The sequence below is a fragment of the Pseudoliparis swirei genome, chromosome 3 (genome assembly GCF_029220125.1).
Source record: "Pseudoliparis swirei isolate HS2019 ecotype Mariana Trench chromosome 3, NWPU_hadal_v1, whole genome shotgun sequence".
Taxonomy (NCBI): domain Eukaryota; kingdom Metazoa; phylum Chordata; class Actinopteri; order Perciformes; family Liparidae; genus Pseudoliparis; species Pseudoliparis swirei.
Genome location: NC_079390.1, coordinates 19,185,479 through 19,207,245, shown reverse-complemented (window position 1 = coordinate 19,207,245; position 21,767 = coordinate 19,185,479). Strand labels below are relative to the sequence as shown.

General features: G+C 41.5%; 1 protein-coding gene across 2 annotated transcripts in view; it reads left to right on the top strand.

The window, feature by feature from the left end:
* zbtb16a (zinc finger and BTB domain containing 16a) overlaps positions 1–21,767 on the top strand; it is a 143,566-nt gene that overhangs the window by 108,247 nt on the left and 13,552 nt on the right. For both annotated transcript variants that reach the window (XM_056408451.1, XM_056408455.1), the window contains exon 5: positions 15,542–15,712. In XM_056408451.1, the coding sequence (XP_056264426.1) occupies positions 15,542–15,712 (171 nt within the window). The remainder of the gene's footprint in view (positions 1–15,541; positions 15,713–21,767) is intronic.

Below are 21,767 nucleotides of genomic sequence, written 5' to 3'. Positions count from 1 at the left end.
TTTAAATGGAATTAAGTGAGATTGAGGCAAACCACTGTATTAGTTCTTCAAAAAGCAACTCACACACACTTTCCCTCCTCCTGCTCTTCTCATACGGCTGCCGTTTTCCCCCTTGATGCAGTTTGATCGACACACAGCTGATCTATAAATAAAGGTTTTTCTTCCGACCCACCAAGTCATGCCAGCCGCTCTGTTTGGCTCCAAGGTCACAGCTGCCTGAACTTCCCTTTAATGCATACAGTCACCACTCGTTATGGAAATGGCTTTAAAAGCACTTTAGGCTAATGTAAATAAATGTGTTGTTCGGTGAAAATGAACACACAAACTGAACAAATGAGTGAATATTCTTAATTGCTTAGATTTTTTGATTTGGTCTCCGTTGGGATGCAGTAAACCCACCTGAACACATTTGTAACACCTGTAATCCTAAATTGTATCGGCCAGATATTTCACTCAAATGGGGCCTTTTAAAAATTATTCTGGTTTTGTTTTAGACTTTTGTGTTTAAAACACGCCCCTGTTGCAGTTTCTAATCGACTTACCTGAATTTATTACATTTAATTAAATGTAGTCTTTTTTCCCACTTTATTTGAATCACCAGTCCAAATTACTGAAATGTTTCCACTACACCCAACGTGGCATCCTTGAAATAAACCAGATGAGGAAACACTGCAACCGTTTCAATATTCTGCCTTTATAGTAAACACAATACTAAACGTGTTGCTGCAGCTGACGGAAGACCGCACTGACGAAGCGTTTGCGTTGGCAGGTAATTTCCAGCTATATGTAAAATATAGGATCAGTCCTCTGGAACCACTGTAAAATGTCTAAAAATGGAAGTTTAAATATGCAAGTGCAGCATTATTCTCATACGTATATGTGGTTATTTGGAAGCACTGGATGAAACCCGCTTCAAAATGCTCATTTCATGCTGTTGGCCTATTAGAGTCATAGGTTTTAAGAGCGGGAATTTGGGATATATGTACAAAAAGAAATGTGAATCTTTCAAGGAATAAAATAATTTTAGGAATAATATTTATTTGTATTCAAGCAAAATAGCCCCACATCTCAAGATTGACGAGTGCATGTTAAAAAAAATGTTTTTGCCTGAGCTGTCTTACTTTCAATAGAAAATAAAAATAAGAAAAAAAACTGACTTCAATTCTAGATCATCCGATTTTATTGATTAACTTTGAGATTTTATTTTATTTTTTTAACTTTTTCTCCCACTCTTTACCTTTTTTTGTTCTGACTTAATTGTCTGTACAGCCTTGTACGTAGTGTAGTGTACCAACCTCCTAAATTACTGGAGTTTTACTATTTTCTATTTCATTATTTTCTGTCTAAAAAATGTCTAGATTTGTCCAAGTTCCTCTAAATCCTCACCAGCAACCTGAGTATCACTCGCTGACGATTATATTACTATTTTATTCACTGCTGCTCCCTGCTTACTAATTTATCTCTCTCTTCTCGCTTATTACACAGGCTCAAAGGCTGTCTGAGGGTCTACATTTCTCATCTGGAGTGCAATCTGTTGTTCACTTCCCCCCGTCGCAATCAGACTCTGAATAGAAGCTTAGAAAGCACTGCTGTTGTGTTTGTGGCCAACATCCCTTGCTTTTATTTTACTGACATGTTTGGTTTGCAGGGATAAAGTTCACAATTGGAGTGCTTTTCAAATTCCGTACAGAGTCTGTTGCTCTTTAGTGCAGCATCTCGTCGAGATGAACTCGGGTGTCATTCCCCCATCCATTCTGTTTTCATGTTTTGGATGTCTGAGATGTTGAGGCCCCGTCGCTTCCTCGTGGTATTTTGATGACAGTTTTTTAGTCCAAGAAGAGGCACTCCATTTGCTCTCCACGTTATTCTTGCGGCGTTTCTTCTGGAGCAAAAGCCTCCTGAGTGTGTGTTTGTGTGTGTTAAATGCAAAACCTCGACAACAATGGAGGCTTGTCGTGTACTGTGACTTTTTTCTGTCGGACCTCCGCCCATGTACTCGTCCTTCGCCACTACCCAACAAAAGCTCGACGGTAACTACATTAAGCCGACCGACATAGCATGCCTTCCCCATTGTACCGAACACCTTTATCATTCAGGAGCCATTTGGCTATGCTTTTCCTTGAGCATTCACGTATGATTTGCTCTTCTTTTTAAGTTTGCACACGTCAGATCAACCCCAACACTTCTTGTCCGTGGTGCGTTTTTCTCCCGCCCTTCCCTTCTTCCCAAGCCGTCTGAGAAAACAAAACAAACACCCCATCCTGTCCAGCGTGTCTGTGTTAGAAAGGATGGTGTGTGTGTGTGTGTGTGTTGTGGTTAGGACAGTAGAGTGAGGTGCTAAAAGCCTTTTGTCCAGCAGGAAAGACGATGTCAGCAGCCACAGTAAGGGGGAGCTGGGGTCATTTGGCTTCAGCCTTTTTGTGTGTGTATGGGCCGAAGGACCTAAGAGCCTGTGACTAATGTGGGTTTGCAACCTCGTCCCCCCAACCCCCTGCCCCCTTTTCCTTTTACATTGTTTGCTCCCACTGTCCAGATGGCCAGTGAGAAGAATACATCCTGGGAAAGCAAGGAGAGATTTGGAATTCCAATGCAGGACAGAGGGGTAAAGGTGGGGGGTGACGGGAGGTTGACAGGGTTTGGTTGGAGCTGTGATAGTCAATCCCAGTCTGTCTGGCCCACAAACTCCTTTTTTTGAATTTGACATAGAAAGTGTCCTGTGATTGGGAAACGTCACTTTAAGAAAGACTTTTTTTTTATATAAACGTTTACTTCAAAGGTGAGCCGCGTGTAGGATTTGGTGGCATCTGGCCATGAAGTTGAAGATTTAACTGAAACTTCTCCAGTTTGTCAAAGGAAAATGTTGGAGAACCACATCAAATGGCCCTATGTAAAGCCAGCATCAGGTTTGTCTGGTCTGTGCTCAGATAGAAACATTGCAGAAGTCTTGGCACCGAAAGATGATCATACTTATTAATATTATGTTCCATTTAATGCCGAAAGATCACCCTAAATGTGTCTTTCTTTAAGATTGTGGAGCTTTAATTGAGATTAAGTTCTACGTTTATAGTCAACAAAAAGTGTGTGAGAAAAGTAGACAAATTCTGGACTATTTTGGTCCCGAAAAAGAATTTGCTTATACCCCACACCACAAATCAATAAATCACTTAAATAAATACCTTTTTATATTTGGAAATGACCATAAGAAGCCATCATTTTCCCCGTTGAACGGAAGAAGAATTGAATAGAATCATACGAATTATGGAAATATCTGTTGTGAAATTGATGACCTGCAAACATGGGAAGTCAAAGCTGGTGCTTTTTCAATGCACATACATTCTTCTGTGAAAAATCTTTCTGGCGATTAACTTGTGAGCTGACATTTATGGCACTTTTTAAATCCATGTGGCACACATCTCAACAAAGATGTCTTCAACTAAAGAATGACTATTAGTCTTCAGGTCTGAAACATGTTCTTCCTTCAGCCGTAAGCTATCAAAGCTGAGATATTTTAGCGAATTTACAGTTTACATTTGTATAAGCCCTTATTGATGTACCCAGTTTTTTTGAGAATGAGATCCGAGAGGTTGTTGTTTTTTCTCTTCATGTTCGAGATCATTAATCTCGGTGACAGGGATTTACGTCAGCCGGCAGATTCCCTGATATATTTAGAGTGAAAATGTCTCCATTTCCTGTGAAAGAGAAAAATGAGACTGCACTCAAATGTGGTGCTTCATCTGTAAACACACAATTATGCATTTTATTTACAGAAAACTGGGGATACAAATGAACGAGCTGCGCAAATTTCTCCGTGGGATACTCGAACCTCCTACTGAATCATGTCATTTATTTTCATTGGTTTCCTGCGGTAATGGACTTCGCTTGAACAACATCTTAGTATTTAACCTTGAGAATGAAGCATTTGAGTGCATTTATGTGGTCACAAACACACACGCAGACACGCACTTTATAATGATCATCTCACTTACTATTTTTTTGTTCTCTCTAAAAGCACATTTCATTTAGCTTTTTCGATTTCAGAAAAGTTGCAATGACTATTACCTTTTAATTTAGCGTTGAGTCAGCGATGCTCTATTAGCTATCGTTATTAAGTGTGCAGGTATTAGTCTTTGTGACATTGGTGCTCACAATACATATTGTCATACAGAACTGAAAACATATGCACTCTGTCATTCTGTATAAGCATTAAAAAGCATACACAGTACTTACAACTGCATATATCATTGTAATATAGATATATTAATTGCATATCATGCAATGTGCTAATGCATGATACAAAGCATGTTGTATTTAAAAGATAACTTCTTTATTTTTATATTTCATACAAGCAGCCCAAGCTGAGAAATCTTGGCTATTAGAATTTTGGATGTTGTGGGTCAACCTCCAAAATTCTTTGATCCAACATTTCCCATAATGCAGCTCAATAGCACGGGCATGTTTATGTCCATGATTATAGCCTGCATTATCACATCTTTCCGTATTTTCGATCCACCGCACTGATCATATTAAAGATCCATCGCTCTGGCCCCTTCTAGCCGGGCCCCTCCTGGCACAGGAAGAGCAAGCCAGGCTGGCTGAGAGTTAGGGAAGCCAGCTGTAGTGCAGGAGCTGTTCCCTCTCATTTCCACTTCATTTAGCTCACCCCCTCCCCTCCTTCATCCATCCATCCATCCATCTATCTATCTCTCCCTCCCTCTGCCAGTGGACCAGCACTCTCTTCATGCCGATCTCCACTGTGCCCAGTCGGCTGTGGCAGAGCAAATGGCATCTCTTTGTTTCCCCTCTCTCTTCCTCAAAGACTAAAGCACACATGTTTTTTTTTTTTATTCGGCATATTTATACTCATTACCAAGCTAAAGCCCTCAGATTCTATGGACATTCAAAGCCTACTCATTTACTTCTGTGTGTCTTTTTTGTTGTTGATATAGCAACACTTGGCCTATTTAGGGGCTGGATGGAGGGTTTCGGTTCTACAAAAAATGATAACTGAAGTCACGCAGGAAGTAAACTGAAGTAAAAGAAACCAAATCACTTCCCAATTTGACCCACTGCAGAGCGGAGCCAGGTCCGGACAGAGAACTCTCTCTGTTTCCTTTTCCCTCCCTTCCTCCCTCACCTCCCTCTTCTCCTTGGTATGAATCTGCCGTATCTCATTCCCCTGCGCTAATTCCAATTTAATTGCCAGTAGCCCGAAGCCTCCTCAATAGGAGTAATAAATGGTTTGATTCTGTAGACTTCATCAGACTGCATTTTAAATGCGACACAGTAACCCGGTGCGAATGCCAATGAAGCCTGGCGAGTAGCTCCTCTGTTTACTAATTATCCTTTTTCTTACTCCGAGGCACATTGCACAAGTTGTCTGATTAAATCGGATTTGTGGGGATTGGAGGGTGGGGTGGGTGGGTGCTCCGGTGGTGGTGGGTGAAGGGGATGTTGGGGGGGAGGGAGGGCTGGCTGGCTGGCTGGCGGGGTGGATTGGATGGCGAGCATGGTCCGTCTTTGTAAATGATCCGCAAGTCCACAACAAGAAGCGGCCGGCGGTGCAACTGTAAATCACGCTAAAGGGCTTTGCGGGGGTTGTGTGGGGGTTTCTCACGTTGACATTAATTCCCAGCTTGCATCGTTTATGATCTTTACAGTCAGCATGGTGGTAAGGGAAAAAGCAAACACATGCTGGTAAATAAATTCCACGGACATTTCAGAATTTATATCCACTGCAGTAGAGTGGGGGAAGGGGTTTGAGCTTCCTTTTTAATGGCGTTGCAGGTGGATGTGATGCTTTTTTTAAGAGGCGTTTATAAGAATACAGATGTTCCTTTCTCTACATACATGTGGCTAACTCAAAGACATGGTATTTTAGGTGCTGTGTTTTTACAGGTTATATTTGTCTTGTCCTTTAAAACCCTTTTAAACAGTGTTCTCTGAATGCTTCCTGAATTCCGCGTCGAAGGCTCTCAGCCCCGAGCCCATTTGCTGCTACTGAAGATGTAATTCTTTAAAAATGGCTCACAAACATACCGTTTCATTGCTGAACAAGTTTTTGTAATTTCCTTAAATGGAAGGAAACTGTAGTTTTCAGCTAACATTACTTAAACTGGAGTAAATAGTGCAAATGCTGGGGACTGTTTCCAGGTGAATGTGGACTTAACTGAGAATAAACATGTCTGTTTGGACAACAATGGAGCTCTATGGAACAGAGAAATCAGATACTGTATGTCAAGACACACGGACAATATTTACCTCCGCCGAGGGTTCATGTTTTCGGTTCAGTTTGTTTGAAAAACATGACTGAAGCATGGGTCAAAGAAGATCCCATTCAAGTTTGGAGTGGATCCGGATCAGCTGGTAGATTCATGCATTAATAATAATTTATAAAAATGGCCTTGACGGAGGCCTGCACGTAATTTTGCATTAATAGTTCAAAGTAATTGTACTGTTACAGCTCTCTTATAATTTATTAGTATCTAATGCGTCATAACATCCTGCTGCAGCAATCCAAGTTATAATATAAATAGCAGTGAAGTGCTACAGTAGGGATAAAGCAGGGCTGTGACGTTGTGCGGATGAGGAAATGTGCACTGCTATAAAGACCTCTCCCTGTCAACTAAATGGCCAGTTGAGCTGCCATATGGTTGTGCTGACATTATCTCTGGGTAATTAATATGGCATCTCGCCTGGCATCTGGTGGCATTAATCTAGCGAGGAGCAGTTCATCTTACAATGTCAGCGAGCCCGGCGTGAATTATCACTGCCCGCTGGTACTGTGAGGCAGGGACAGAACAAAACGAGGCACAGCCGGGCCGGTTTGTTTAATTTCCTTATAGAGAGATTGCCTTTTATTTTATTTTATTTCTTTTTTGTATTCCTGTATAAATAAATGTTAGCTCTTTGAGCTGATCTCTATTCAGTAAAGCAGTCACTACTGGATTTATGGTAATCAGTGTGCTAATGTCATTTTGTCCAGATAGTTTACTGTATAAAACATTCAGTGACTTGTTTTGTTGCATTTCAATGAACTTACAAAGATATAGTACAGTGTGCCCCAGTTCCATATGATTTAGTAATACGAAAAAATCCACTCTGAATAATAATGTTGAGTGTATAAGTATTAATGTTTACAGAATGCTTGTAGACATGCCAGTGATAAAGTATTTTACCAATTATTTTTTCAATTAATTGAGTTATTTAATAACACTTTTGCAATATTAAGCAGCAATAGTTAAAAACAAATGTGGTCCATGAAATGTATTACAGGTTGCTTAAGCTAGTGTGTTATTTGCTCAATCCACTTTAGTAGATCTTGAATAATGTAACTCTGTAACCTCTATTTAACGTCAGCCATTAACGTGATATTTATCCAATCAGTACTGTGCTGGCCACCCAGCCGATGACAGCTAACAGCTAAATGCTAACTCCAAATAGCTCTACTCTTGTAGATTTCAACACAGATTTGATGCGTTCAAAATAATTAGCATTAACTATTTTGTATTAATTGAGTTTCTAGAGGAATCATTTCAGCCCTAAAAGACTGGTTACTTGCCTAAAATGAAACCGTTAGCAACAGTTTGCATTTGGCAAACAGGGAATGACTTGCCCAGGTTGTGTGAAGTGATGCAATGTGGATGCAATACATGCGTTATGCAAACTACTCTTAACAGTATGCCTATTTCCTCATTTCTGTGTTGTCAGTCCTCATTCTAGCTGCATGTGGTAACTTTACTGCAGTCAATCCAAAGAGTTCTAAAATTGTAGTACATGGGCATTTGATGTTGTGGCCATCTTTCTGTCACGTGTTTAAAAAACAATTGGTTCACCAGATCATCTGCTGAAGTGACATTGGAACATGCTGCAAGTCAAACAGTGCTTTTCCATGGCTAAGGAGGCAGTGAGAAGTGAGAGTTGCCGAAACCATTTTGATTAAAATATAATGAGAAATCGCACATGCTGCAGAAAGCTAGAAATTAGCAGAAAATACGCATACCCATTACAGCGCAAGCTATCTTTAGTGTTCTCCTGGGAGCACATTGTAAATGAAACCCGTTGCTCCGTTTTCTACTTTCAGGGTCATGATCACCGATTTTGACGACGTGACCATCTGCGAGAAAGATTTGAACCTATTGAACTCCTCTTCAATTTGCCATTTGCTTGCTGTAAAGCTAAAAAGAAGAAAGGAAAACAAAGTTGTCAATGTCTGTTTTGCCGGAGCAGTTGTTATTGGTCAAGGTCCAGGTGAATTTGTTTGCAAGATGGTGCTGGTTGTGGGGGGTTTGAGTGAGAATAGTTTGATGACTGTAATGTTGGCGTTCATCGCAACAGTTCCCAGCAGGTGCTCCTGTAAGCCAGCGACGCGCCAGACGACAGTTAGTCAGGGACCCGCCATAATTTTTCATCGGGGACCTTTTCAGATCCATTGGAGAGTAAATTATACTCATGACAAGATACATTTCTCCGGTAACACCCCATGGGGGGCGGAGGTATACAAAAGAAAATAGGTGCTTGGCGACCTTTTCAGAACGGCGGTGAACTGATGTGGGATGAAGCCTGATTGCTGATGAGAGGAACAACAAACACTTGTTGTCTAGCCAGAGATAAAGAGCAGCGGGAGCATCACCTCTGCTTTCTTTTCCCACACCCTCCTCCTCCGCAGACACAGGCAGGGCTGTTGTGACGGGTGTTTGAGGTGACGCTGGCAGCTAGCAGAGCCTCCAATGCAGCAGTTGGATGGCTGTTGTTGTGACTGGTTGATGAAGCCGTGGTGTAAAACCAGAATAGTCCAATGGGAATAAATTGATCTAATTGGTATTTTCACTTTATATGAATTTTTAAAAAAGGAACATTTTGCTGCTAGAGAGGTCACTTTGTGCAGACCATGAACTATTTTCTATTTAATTTTTTGCAAGAGCTTTCAACCAATTGTTGAAAGCTTTTTAGTGGAACTTGAAGTCTGATTTGTTTTGGAAACTGGCGCTTGTTCTCGAAATGAATAATGTTTATGAGAGATGAAATGCTCATAAGTTCATACCAATCATTCAAAGTTTTTTTTCGATAGCACCTTCTTAGCCGGTTAGCGCAGGTCGAAGTGATGACGGATTAAATTTGGACCGTGAAAACGGAAAAGGAAAAAACAATGAAGCAATTTAAGACCAACAACTGCAAGACAATAACAACATAAGAATGTAATACATTACTATTAAAAGCTATAATAACAGTAATGTTAGTAAAGCAGCTTAACATTTATACTGGAGTAATAACAAAACATAGAATTAAATGATGGAACAGAAATACAATAAAATAAGTGATTAATAAAATAGAAAATAGTTTAAATGAGTGAATTGAATAATATAACAATAGTTGTTTTTTTTAAACACTCTTAATCAAAGGCATGGTTAAATAGGTAGGTTTTTTTATTTGACGTTTAATGATAAGCGGCATATATAGCCAACATAAATCATGTTGTGGTGACTTTGAGAGGTCTCGCGTTGAGACACCTACAATGAATGCAGGCATTTTAGGATACAGGCGCCTACATTTAGTCACCCTCTCTATAGATAAACTATAGCCTATTATGGATTGCTATTGACAAGAGCAAGCAGTAACAGAGGTCGGGGGCTGTGGTAATGGCCTGTGATTGAACACCTTGTGCTGAGGTCCCGCTGTTCTCTGCCTCATTAACTCTGGCAGGTCCTCCGTTCAGCACGTTGCATTGCAGGCCACAGTCGGGACGCATTTCACTGTCTCCACTACAGTCGACGATTCACCAGCCTCAAGGATAGATTTGAAGCGGAATTGCAAGGACCATGACGCTCATCCTGAAACGTATATTTGAGTTGTCGAAGTCAAATGTTAACCGGCGCCTGTTCAGCTTGAAAGCTACGTGAAGAAAATACTTCTGTGAGTTCGCCAGACATTTAAAGCAAATGTTTTCTGGGTTTCCAGAGAGTCGGAAGCTAAGTAATCATTATAATAGGCATGAGCATCATCTTTGGGTTTCTGAGGGATGTTTTGGTTTGAGTCAGTTGACAGAAATCACTGAACACAAATGAAGTCAACTTCAGTTGCTTCTCTTTAATATCCTTTTAATAAAGTGGTGATTTTAAAAAAGTAAAAAGAGGACAATTACCTATTATTTCTTAAGAATCTAAGTACCTTACATCTTAAGCTATACTTTCATAAGATTTAGCTCTTGGCCAAATCTTTAAAGTTATAAACCTCAACACTTTAATCCTGGGTGGCTTGTGTATTACCCGTGGGTGGATTATGGGAACAAAAGTGGTTTCTTTTGGACATAACTGTTATGCATGATAGTTTTAGGAATTTCTTTAGAGGTGGCTCCACCCTGCTGAATCAGTAAAAATGCCGGCCTCGATGGTCGGCCTCTACCCCATTTCTCTGCTCTGTGCCCATCCGGCCAATGTCACCTCTCATCGGGGAGTATTCCTCTCCATTACTGGGCTCTGTCCGTCCTCCACTTAAATAACAGCAGCCCTGCCACTCCGGGGCCATTAAGATACTACCGGCACTGCCGCGGCCACAAACATCCAAGAGCTGCCCGGGCCTTTATAAATAGATGACGGGAGGGGGAGAGAGAGGCTGGTTAGAGCAGGTAAATTATTCCAAAACAAGACTGAGACTAAGACCCCCCCCCCCCCCCCCCCCCAGCCCACTCCCCTACCACCCCTCCGGCGGCTCCTCCAGCTCCTCCTTTCAGGTGTCACTTTGGGCTGACTCAATTTTACACTGTAATGGACCTCCCGGGTCAACTACTTTTCTTCCACTTCTCCTTCCTTTGTTTTTTCTATCTCTCCACTGCTCTCTTCATCTATCAGCGGCCGACAACACTTTACTCACTTTCCTGCATAACACACACACACACGCTACACTGACTGTACTTAATTTTGTCAACTACTAATCAGGGTTCACACTACACTTAAATGGCGGTTTGCAGTTTGCAAGATGGGGAACTGATGGCAACGAGTGTAGCTGTCCCACGGAGGCCGTTGAAGAGCATGGATACAGATCTTTTCTCTCACCAGGAGCTTGCTGATGTGTTTGGGTTGAGCATACTACATGTGGCCAGTTATTTTCTAATGTTTATTACCCAAGCAACATGTTTTAAGGCGGGGCTTTTCTCACTCAAGTCCTTGCAGTGGTCCACGTTTGGAATTGAGAGGAGGCTACTCAACATCTACTTGAAGACGTCCAGATCATTGAGTGTTGAATGAGGTTTGAGATGCAGCATTATGTCCCGTCCAATTCAATGATGCTTTTATCTGCCGGATATGCTGCGCAGGATTTTCTTGCTGCTTCTAATATAAGGGCAAGATCAAGGCCTACAGCTGAAAGAGCTCTCAAGCCGTGTATTAAGTGACCACCTTTTGAGGCTTTTCTCCTTACATTAGGGCAGTGGTTCTCAAATCGTGGTACGCGTAACCCTGGCGGTACGTGAAGGCACTCCTGTGGGGACGTGCGATTTCTTTTTATCTCACGTAAATTGGCATTCATTCAAAAATCCTTACAAAATAGCTATTTCATCAATACAACATTAATGCAAGTTCAGACACAGCGACGTCAATGACGAAAGGACTCGTAGCGCGCTTTAAAACAGAAAACTCTGAGGTGAATTGGACTCACTCAGAACATGAGCCCTGTGTTACATGACGTTTTGAACGACAGCATCAACTTCATACAGTTAAGACCATGCAATGCACCTCTGAATACATAGGAGCTGAAGACACACACACACACACACTGCTGCTGCTGCACACAGAGGTGTGCTGGCTTTCTGAGGGAGAAGACTCATCTGACCGAGGCCTCCAGATGAAGCCACATCCACAGCTTTGGGTGTGTGTGAAGCAGTTCAATGCAACAGTTTATATAGCTTTCTCAAGTTTGTTCAACATGATTTCTCAACAAAAAAACAGTGACACGCCATTCCGAATTCATTTTAATAAGTAGCAATACTGAGCAGGTCATCTGTCAGATATTAGCCTTGCTTAGGGCTGCATACTAATTAGCTTCTTTTTTTTCCTATATGACATTGCAATGTTGATGATTGTCTCTAACAAATTGCTTTGTCTTTGAAAATGTGAGAAGAAATAGGGAAAAATGCTCAAATATCTTAGACATGTTGCTTTTTTGTCTGACCCAACAGTCCAAAATCCTAAAAATCCTCCTGTTGAATAAGCAAAATGTTTGGAAATTCTGCTAAAAAAATTAATGAAATTAGGAATGGATGAGCAAAACAGTTGCCGATTGATTCTGTCAATCAACTAATTGTTAGAAGTTGTTTTTAAAAATTTTAACAACACACAATTTCATTAACCTTTTAATACAATATAATTAAAATATACACTAGTCTAAAATGCCCTCAAGGAAATTAGTAACTGATGAGACGCTTACACATCGATGAATATTCCCATTTAATTTCAATGCAACAGTGCAATCTTCAGTTTCTATAGTTGAATATATCAGATCCTGTTGGCACGGCGCTATGTATTGCTTCTCCTTTTTTTATTATTACTTGCGCTGGTTAGTGGGTACTTTGCTGGAAAAAAATTCACAGGGGCATACATCACTGAAAAAACATTTAAAACCACTGCATTAGGGAGTACATCTTTATGGTTTGGTATTGAATGCATGTGTTTTCTTAATGGAAGCACTGCCATATAACTGAGGGGTAACCATTTAGAAACAGCCCTGAAAGCTCAACATGCAGTGGCTGCATCGTAGATCTGGTCATTTTTTAAGACATCTACTTTATTTTCTTCAAAATGTGTTTATTTGATTTTTCTTTATTTTTTTTCCTTCAAGGAAGAACAAGTTACTAATACAGTAAACATAAGAAACATGCTACCAGACAATAATAAAATTAAAATAATGATACAAATAAAATAAATTATATAAAATGACACTCAATACTGGATAGCACACTCATACATTTGCAAGGGGTATTTAGACAGTGGGTTTCTCAGAGATTGTACAGGCGTAAGGACATCTATTTAGTTCTAGAGTCTCTAGAGAGTATCATGTTGAAATGTGGTTCAGTTCCCGTTTTTCATCATCACCTTTTGTTATTTTTGGTCGACTTTTTCTGCGTGTGTCAGTCGGTTGTGTTGCTTTGAAAACAAACTCCTTTAAAAGTTGACGCATACTATCTGACCCATGTCGTACAGCATTTAACTTTATGTGACTCGCCACTGTAACTGCGCTGACTTCAAAGTAAAGGTGTGTGTGCGTGTGTGTGTACATGGACCTTGGTTTCATATTACCACCGCGTCCACGCCTTAGCCTAGACCTCAGGTCAAAGGTCTGATAACCTTTTGCATTTTTGGACTGAAGTCTCTCTCCCCTCCCCTTCCTCCCTCACTATCATTTGCCCTTATCCTGCATTCGGACCACTTGGGCCATTTTCTTTCTCGATCTCTCCAAACAACGACAATAATGGCGTGTTACTTCATGTCTTTATCGTGAGCGCGAATTACTTGCTCCCACGTGGCCCTGAGGAAGAAGCCGTCTGCTTGTGGTCATCCACTGACACAGCCAAACCTAAGACACACAATGAGAGAACGAGTGAGCCAGAGAGACAATAGAAGTGAACAGGAGGCTTACCTGTCAATCAAAGCCACTTAAGTACCTGGAGTCCTAGAGGGATTCCAGCAGCAATCGACCCCAGTCAATTGTCTCTTTATTGATAAAAGCAAAGAGGAGGAGAAGAGACGGGCCAGAAAAATACAACAAAGGAGAAAACTAGCTTAAAACTATTCGCATTTATGAACCAGTTTGCATTTACTCAATTTAATCTACATCCAGTCACTGAATGGTTTTACATTTTCTGTTATAATCAGTGTGCCTGCAGGTCTGTGGAAAAAACGACAGGTGCCCTTTATATTACCAGTTAACTTTTTTTTTTTAAAGGTGTGGGAAGCACTCGTCAGCATAAGCAATGGCAACTGAAATGTAAAGAGCACCACCTTCTGAAAGAACATAAAAATAATACAAATGAGACACATGCGGTATGAACAATTTGCAAAACGTACGCGTTTACTGTTAACATGTTGGCTGGTATATTGACTTCGAAGTTTGTCCTGAAAGTGGAGCTGGAGAAAATCAGAGCGGTGTATGCTCAAGGTAGCCCGAATGTGCTCACCAAATTTTTCTGGCAACTTGCCTAATCCAATTTAATATATCTCGTGTAAAACCGATGGTGAGCCGAGAGAAAAGGTTGAATCATTCTCACCTGTAGGGATGACAGATTAGTATCTCAGGCTTTCAGTCATGAGTGTTCAACAAGGATCTAATGAAAGCTCTACACTCCTGCCGAAACACTCACTTTCTCTTCTGCACAACAGAAAATGAAACATAGAGATGGAGCTTAAGTCAGAAAGGAAGGTTTGTCAATATTTATTTCTCTCCCCTACATGCACCAAAATGAGATGCCCCCCCCTCCCCCTCTAAACTGAATCTCTCATCTTTATCAGATCTTTGCTATCCTTCCACCCGTCATCATCATCCCTGTGCTTCCCTCCATCCCTTTTTTAAAAGCGTGTAGAGCAGCAGAAACGGTGATTGATCTGACGAGGAGGCTGTCGTGGGCCCTCCTCCTTCTCCAGCGGTTATGAACATGAGGCAGGCTGCTCTTCATAGATTTCTAAATTAGTGTCAGCTTTGCCCCAAAGATGTGTTATTGACTGATGAAATAGAAACTGAGCTCCAAACACTCAGTCCTTCCCCAGAGTTTTCCCCAGTCTGGTAATTGAAAAAGTGTGAAGGGAGTGTGTTCAAGAGAGCGTGCGTGTGTGTGTGCGTGTGTGTGCGTGTGCGTGTGTGTGTGTGTGTGTGTGTGTGTGTGTGTGTGTGTGTGTGTGTGTGTGTGTGTGTGTGTGTGTGTGTGTGTGTGTGTGTGTGTGTGTGTGTGTGTGTCTGTTCCTCTGTTTGTGATTCTTTTTTTTCTCTGTGTGTTTGTGCAACAGTGCTCTCTTTATCTCTGCCGGAGAAAAATGCATGGTGCTCGCTGGAGTCGAGTTTCGATTGATGTATTGCACGGGAGATCTTTATCTTCTACGCTCTGAAACACAAGTTCTGTTTGCACCTTTAATCCTATAAATAAAGTTTGCTTCATGTAAGCCCATGAAGGCGAAGTTGGTAGAATGGTACATGTCTGAGCCAATGAAATCACACCCGAGTTGTTGCATATCCTCCGTCTTAATCACTGTGGGCATGTGCAACCTTTTAGTCGGAATTGTTTGAGCAAAGCGGGCATTGTTTGTCATTGTGGATCTACCATGAAGTGCTGTAGGGGAAGGTGACATCCTAGCTCTTCAGTGCTTTTAATTTAACATTGTTTTTACCTCATTAACTCTCATTGTTATTTTAAAGGTCTGGATGCCACTAAAAAGACACCTAGCAGTCCAAGAAACATGAACCCAGAACAATAGGACCCAACAAGCCAGTGCTTGTTGATCAATTAAATGAAATCCTTGCTCTCACCACAAACTCACCATGTTGTGTCTTTTACCTTTTGCAGGGTCTGACATGGCCATCTTTTGCCTGCTTTGCGGGAAGCGTTTCCAGACCCAGCCGGCACTGCAGCAGCACATGGAAGTCCACGCCGGCGTTCGCAGCTACATTTGCAGTGAATGCAACCGGACTTTCCCGAGCCATACTGCACTCAAGCGTCACCTGCGCTCACACACAGGTCAGTGGAAGCGCTCGCGAACCATCTCCACTTCGGCGATGGGGCCACGAGTTCACCGGCAGTCTGAAGGGAAGCGTTGGTGAATCTCCACGCCCTATATCTGTCTATTCATTGACCACACATTCTGGGGAAACACCTTGACCTTCCCGCACCTGAAGGGTTGCAGGATCCGTAGGTCGGCTCCCATTGCAACCCGAAATACCGAGAGACATTGTTAGCATTTGTCTAAACCAAAACCACCTCTACATGAGAGTGCAGTGCCTCTCATTCAGCACTTCTCGTAGAGTCTGAGCTTCTTCCTCTGAAGTAAGCTTGTGGCAGTATCCACAATCAAGTGGCACTCACTATCCTCGGCTTAGAACGTAGCTGAGGGATGACAAAAGCCATGATAATCCAATAAAGAATTGACTTACGAGAGTAACGAGTGCATTAGGAATGATGACAAAATAAATGTTCACCCAGGTCATAAGAAATACTTTTTAAAGTGCCAGCATTTCAGGGGATCTATTAGCAGGATTGGAATATAATATTCATAACTATGTTTTCATTAGTGTACTAAACTAAAGAATCCCTGTATTTAAATGAGCTGTGTATATCGACAGAGGGAGTGTGTCCTCTTCCCAGATTCTGTGTTTCGTACCGCATCCAGTAGCCCAGAAGGGATAAATACACTTGCTTATGTCCTCTCACGAGAGAGAGCCTTGCCCATTTTTATTATGTGACCTGAAGGCCACTGTAGTCTTCTGACACACTTGGGAAAATGCGGTAGTGTCAGCCACAAAGTGCAAAACGATGGTACCGCTATTTCTGACTGACTTCGCTGAGTGAGCAGAGCAGCGCTCAGTTGGTTGTCACTTGCAACCACAACAAAAGATGCCCTATAATCCTCCAGACTGAGCCTTTTTCAACTTGCCATACTTGCTCACTTATGGCCATACCTACTAATAATTCATCCCTTTTGGTCCAACCCAATTTACATTGTCTCCTCAGATGCAACAGTGCATGTGCTGCAGCAGCATCTCTGGTCAGGGAATAACTTGGTCTTACTCAAATAAGAATTTGCAGTGAACTTGCGTCACCATTTGGGTCTGGTCTGCCCTTTATTCTCAAAACTTGAATGTATTCTGTTTGTTCTGCTAATAGAGCAGAGCAAGAGGTTTGATATTATTGACATAAATTCATTCGAAAAATAAAAACAGAATAATTGAGTCTTAAGTCAAAGGGATCAGTGACATTTTAAAGATATTTTTTCTGTAATTGTTTTAATCATTGAAACAATTTTAAAATAGTTGGGACATTAATGTCTGAGTGGAGCTTTAGTAGAGGAGCCACTTCAGGGGTTTAATAACATTTCAGGGGAAGATCAGCACTAAAAAATGTTTTTTAAGCTGTAGATATTTTTGGTTTAACCTCCACATCATAAAATGCAACCCATGGTTAAAGACTGTCTGAATATTATGACATGTTATTATCATTATATTGCATAATAGCAAGACTAGATTACCATCTGCCCCAGGGTCACTGTGCAGCAGTAGGATGTTGCTATAATGATTAATTTTAGCTTTGTTTAGGTATATGGGAATATGTTCCAGTAATACACAATATATCAACTGACATGATAAAGAGCTTACGGTGTGACCTGCTTTATTACCCAATAATGAGGTCCTGTGTTTAATAGGGTCAGTTGTTTGCACCCGACATATAACGTCTTAAAAGCACATGTTTATTACATGTGAAATAACTCACACATATGCCCTTTTTATTGGGTAATAAATGAACATGATATGAGCGCATGAAATTTTCATGTGATAGTTCACGTCTATTAATAATATTTCTCAGAAACTCCTCATGCAAATAAAAAAGCTTTAAATCTTGGATGTGCTTTTTTTCAAATAAAAAAAAATGTTGAGCGCACATTTTCATAGGACTTCTGTAAAAAACGATTCTTTTTCTTTGGGCTTTCAGGTATAATTTATTGTCCTATATTACCACCTTCCACGCTGGTGTGTCGAGGTGATACAAATGGTGGTAGGAATAGTACAAATGCACGACAAAAATTGTCATGGACAAATATTTTATTACAAGTTAAAAGCCATGTTGTTTTAGGAAATGGGAGTGAATTATGTTATCCCTTCCCCAGTTCCATCGCTCCTCTAGCTCAGCTGAATAAACAGCATTAATTCAGGTCAACCCAAAATGAATTCTGCAACAGTCAGATGCAGCTTATTTACAGTGGGTATTTTTTTGTTTTGTTTTTTCTTCTGTCCACACGTAATTCTCTGCCGGCTCTCGACTGAGCCGAGGCCAGTATACTAATACATTGTTGTGAGGGAGCAGAGGTAACCTGATGGAGGCTGCTATTCAGAGGGAGAAAAAGAATAAGAAAAAAAAACGGAACCATGACAGAATATGAACACATGGAAAGGAATCCCATTTCAGCAGCGAGGGATGGATGCCTTTTTTTCTTCTCTCTCTCTTCCTCTCCCTCCCCCCCTTTTCTCTCTCACCCAGCCGCCTGTCTGCGACCTTAAATAACAGTCTCACTGTCAGAGCCGATTTAGCTCACCAGCTCACGAATAAATATTTGAAACGAATGGAGTGAGATGAGAGCAGTCGGCCCTATTTACAAGTCAGGCGAATACACCATTAGTGTGTGATGGAGGAAAGGGGGTGAGGGGGGGGGGGGGACAGAGCTGTCTTTACAGTAGCGATGCATACATCTGCTCTGTCTACCAGACATTGGCGAGGACAAAAGCAGCGTCTACAATCCACCTGCCCACCCGGGCGACGCAACAAATGTCACCCCGGCTCGTCTCCGGAGCTGCAGATGAGACTTTGCAGCCTCTTGCCACTTTGAACCGCATCCCACTGTGGCCGTGCGTTAAATCACAATGAGCCTGCCGCGAGAGCAATCGTTTAAATATGATGTGGAGCCTTTTGTCGGGGGGGGGGGGGGGGGGATTATATAGTCAGCAACTCACACAGCTATTATGCGAGCAAGAAATAAGTCCTAATTTACCCTCCAGAAAAAACATTAAATATAAAGACAAGCACGGTGTTTCTCTACATTTACACTTTGATGTTAGTAATCACATTCACACTTTGCTGGTTAACAAGGCGAAAACAGTTTTTCACAGACTGTGTATCCACCTCAGAGAAGCCACCTTATACCATTTCCTACCTTTTATACAGAGACACCCGTGCACTACCCTCATCCAACAAAGTCCATCCAATGTGGACACCTGTCCATATCTATCTCTCTTCTTTTTACGTTTAAATTTCCAACATGCATTCAAAACGAATGAATAATAAATTATGAACAAGGCTGTAGGTGTGGACATGTGGAGGACACAATGAAAACAGGGACAATAGTTGGCTTTCTGTAATAACCCTCAACTTATACGACAACAAACCTTTCTATGTCATTAAATCTCAACTTTATTTGACTTTTTCGATTGAAATCAAATATTTGCACCCTTTTACTAAAGAGCACCACCCTACTGTCTTGTTTTTGATTGATGCTCCATTACAATGTCTTTAAAGGGGAATGTTAACAAACCCACAATGTAGATTATATAAGAAATTTTTTTTCCATTTGGCCAAGCTTTTTTTCCATCCTTAATACCGTCCACTAATCTTCCTCTCAACCTGCGTACAGCTCCAACAACCTTCACCACTCAGAGGTACCTAACTGCAGCCTGAAAAGCAAAACCCATGACCGGAAGTTATTACAGCATGCAGTGACCGAGAAGTAAGCGGTCTGGGCCATGGCAATATTATACTCAGATGTGTATTATTAATACGTGTGTTATCTTATTTAGATCTTATTCAGCCACCTGTTGAACTATATGTATAAGCTTTCGATTACAGATTTTTATTTTGCTTAATTCTCAGTTCCATTCAATGTTGCTTTTTTGGCACATTAAAACACTTATTTTATGATATTATATTATATATATACATATATGTATATATGTGAGAAGGGAGAGCGAGAGACAGCCATTGTTGGATAACATTTTATTTAAATGGCATAGATTCAATTCAATTCAATTCAGTTTATTTGTATAGCCCAATTTCACAAATTACAAATTTGTCGGTCTTGCTTTAATCTGTACATAGACATCCCCCCCCCCCAAAACCACATCGGAAACAAAAAAAACTCCCAAATAACCCTTCAGGGGGAAGAAAAGGGAAGAAACCTGGAGGAGAGCAACAGAGGAGGATCCCTCTCCTAGGATATAGATGAAAACTGGATGGACTTATATTGCCGTAATGATTTCAATTCAAGGTCAGAGTATTTAATATTAAGTCTTTATCCCATGAACGTATCAACGCACACGCACAATAAGTAAAACGTTCTCACAGTTATTTTGCCAAAGAAACAGGAATAAACAATTCCTCAAAAAACAATGATCTCAATTCCGTATTAAAGCTAATTCTAATGGTGAGAGTGTGGCAGCTCATCTAACATAGAAAGCTTTCTGGCTTGCGGTTATTGGTTGAATCGCCGTTGTTGTCTCAAACGACAAAAGAAAACAGCAAAAAGCACTTTAATGGACATGCATTATGTGTGCTTCATTTTACCTGTCTGCTGGCTTATCTATTGAAAGCAGCCTTGCTGGTGTGGGCTCCGACACTGGATCACCATTTAGGAAGAGGAAGGGGGGAGAAAAGAAAAAAACAGATTTAATGGTGTTTATTTCAGCATCTTAATCATGCTATCTCTCCTGCTCTCCCCCGATGCGTCTTTCTTTTTCCTCATTTTCCTCCCATCTGCAGTTTCATCACCTTCTCCTCACATGCCAGGATATTGCACACACTCGGCTCCACGTTGCCCCTTTATTGTGTTTGTGTATCTTTATTGCATGTATGCACACTACAGTGTAGGTTTGAGCACTCCCGAGCAAACACACAATGTGGGCGCATAACAGTGGCAGCCATGGCAGCTGTGCTATTCCCCTTCCCTAACACCCCACACACAGACACACACACGCTCACTCTTTACAGACAAGGCCTTCATTAATATTCCGTTGTTGTGCACTGTCTGTGTGTAAGTGTCTGTGTGTGTGTTTTTTTTTTTTTTACTCCGAGCCAATTTGCTGTCTGCTGTGGCGGGGTGTTTTGTGTTCGCAGCTGTATTTGATAGTGCTATAGCCAGAGAGAGAGAGAGGGAGGGAGGACTGAATTGAATTTAGAGAGGGCCAGTTCTGGTCCTGGCAGTGATGGAGCCCAGTGATTTACAGCCTCTTACCGTATATAATGAACACGCCGAGGGTGCCCGTGAGCACAGGCACCCTCGGCGGGCCTTATGGGTGTCAAAGAAGGTTATGGGAAGGAGGGGATGTAAATGTAGAGGCAGTGGTGGGGGTCAGGAGACGCAGGTGGTGATGCTCGGGGGCACCCACGGGTCCACTCGCCATGCTGTGGTTCCACCTCACTGTGCCGAGTTCTCATCTGCGGCCTCTCTGCTGTGTGGTCACGCTGGAGAGTAAGAGGACCGATAGGATGGAAAGCAAGAGAGGAGAGGACGACAGACGGTGGGAGAGGGGAAGTAATAGCGGCAGATTTTTGGATGGACAGAGGACACGTCCCCATTATTCTCCAGCCCCCGTGAGAATATCCTGACAAAATGAAGTCCTGTCTGGCCCTCCTCCAAATGTGATTATAGAATTGTGTCTGCTTTGTTTCGAGCTCTTCGGTGCATCTTTGCACTTTGGCGTCCCCAAGTGGCTACATGAGATAACACGCATGATATGATGCCGCAGGATGCTGGAGCCGTGACGGCAACGACTCGGCATTGTATAAACCTGAGCACAGCCTCATAAAATGTGCATTCTTTTGTCACTGGCAGTGAGGAACATATTGGTTTGAACAGAGGGCTTGGACTTAGAGGTATTCATTTTAAATACATAACTTATAAGTCAATACTTTGTCATAAAGATAAGGTTGAAAGACTTAATAACTACAGAAGCTGGCATATTCTTAGAAGTAAAAACGACAACCGTATTGTATTGAAACTAGAAAAACGATAAGCTCTTTCCGGCTAATTCCAGAT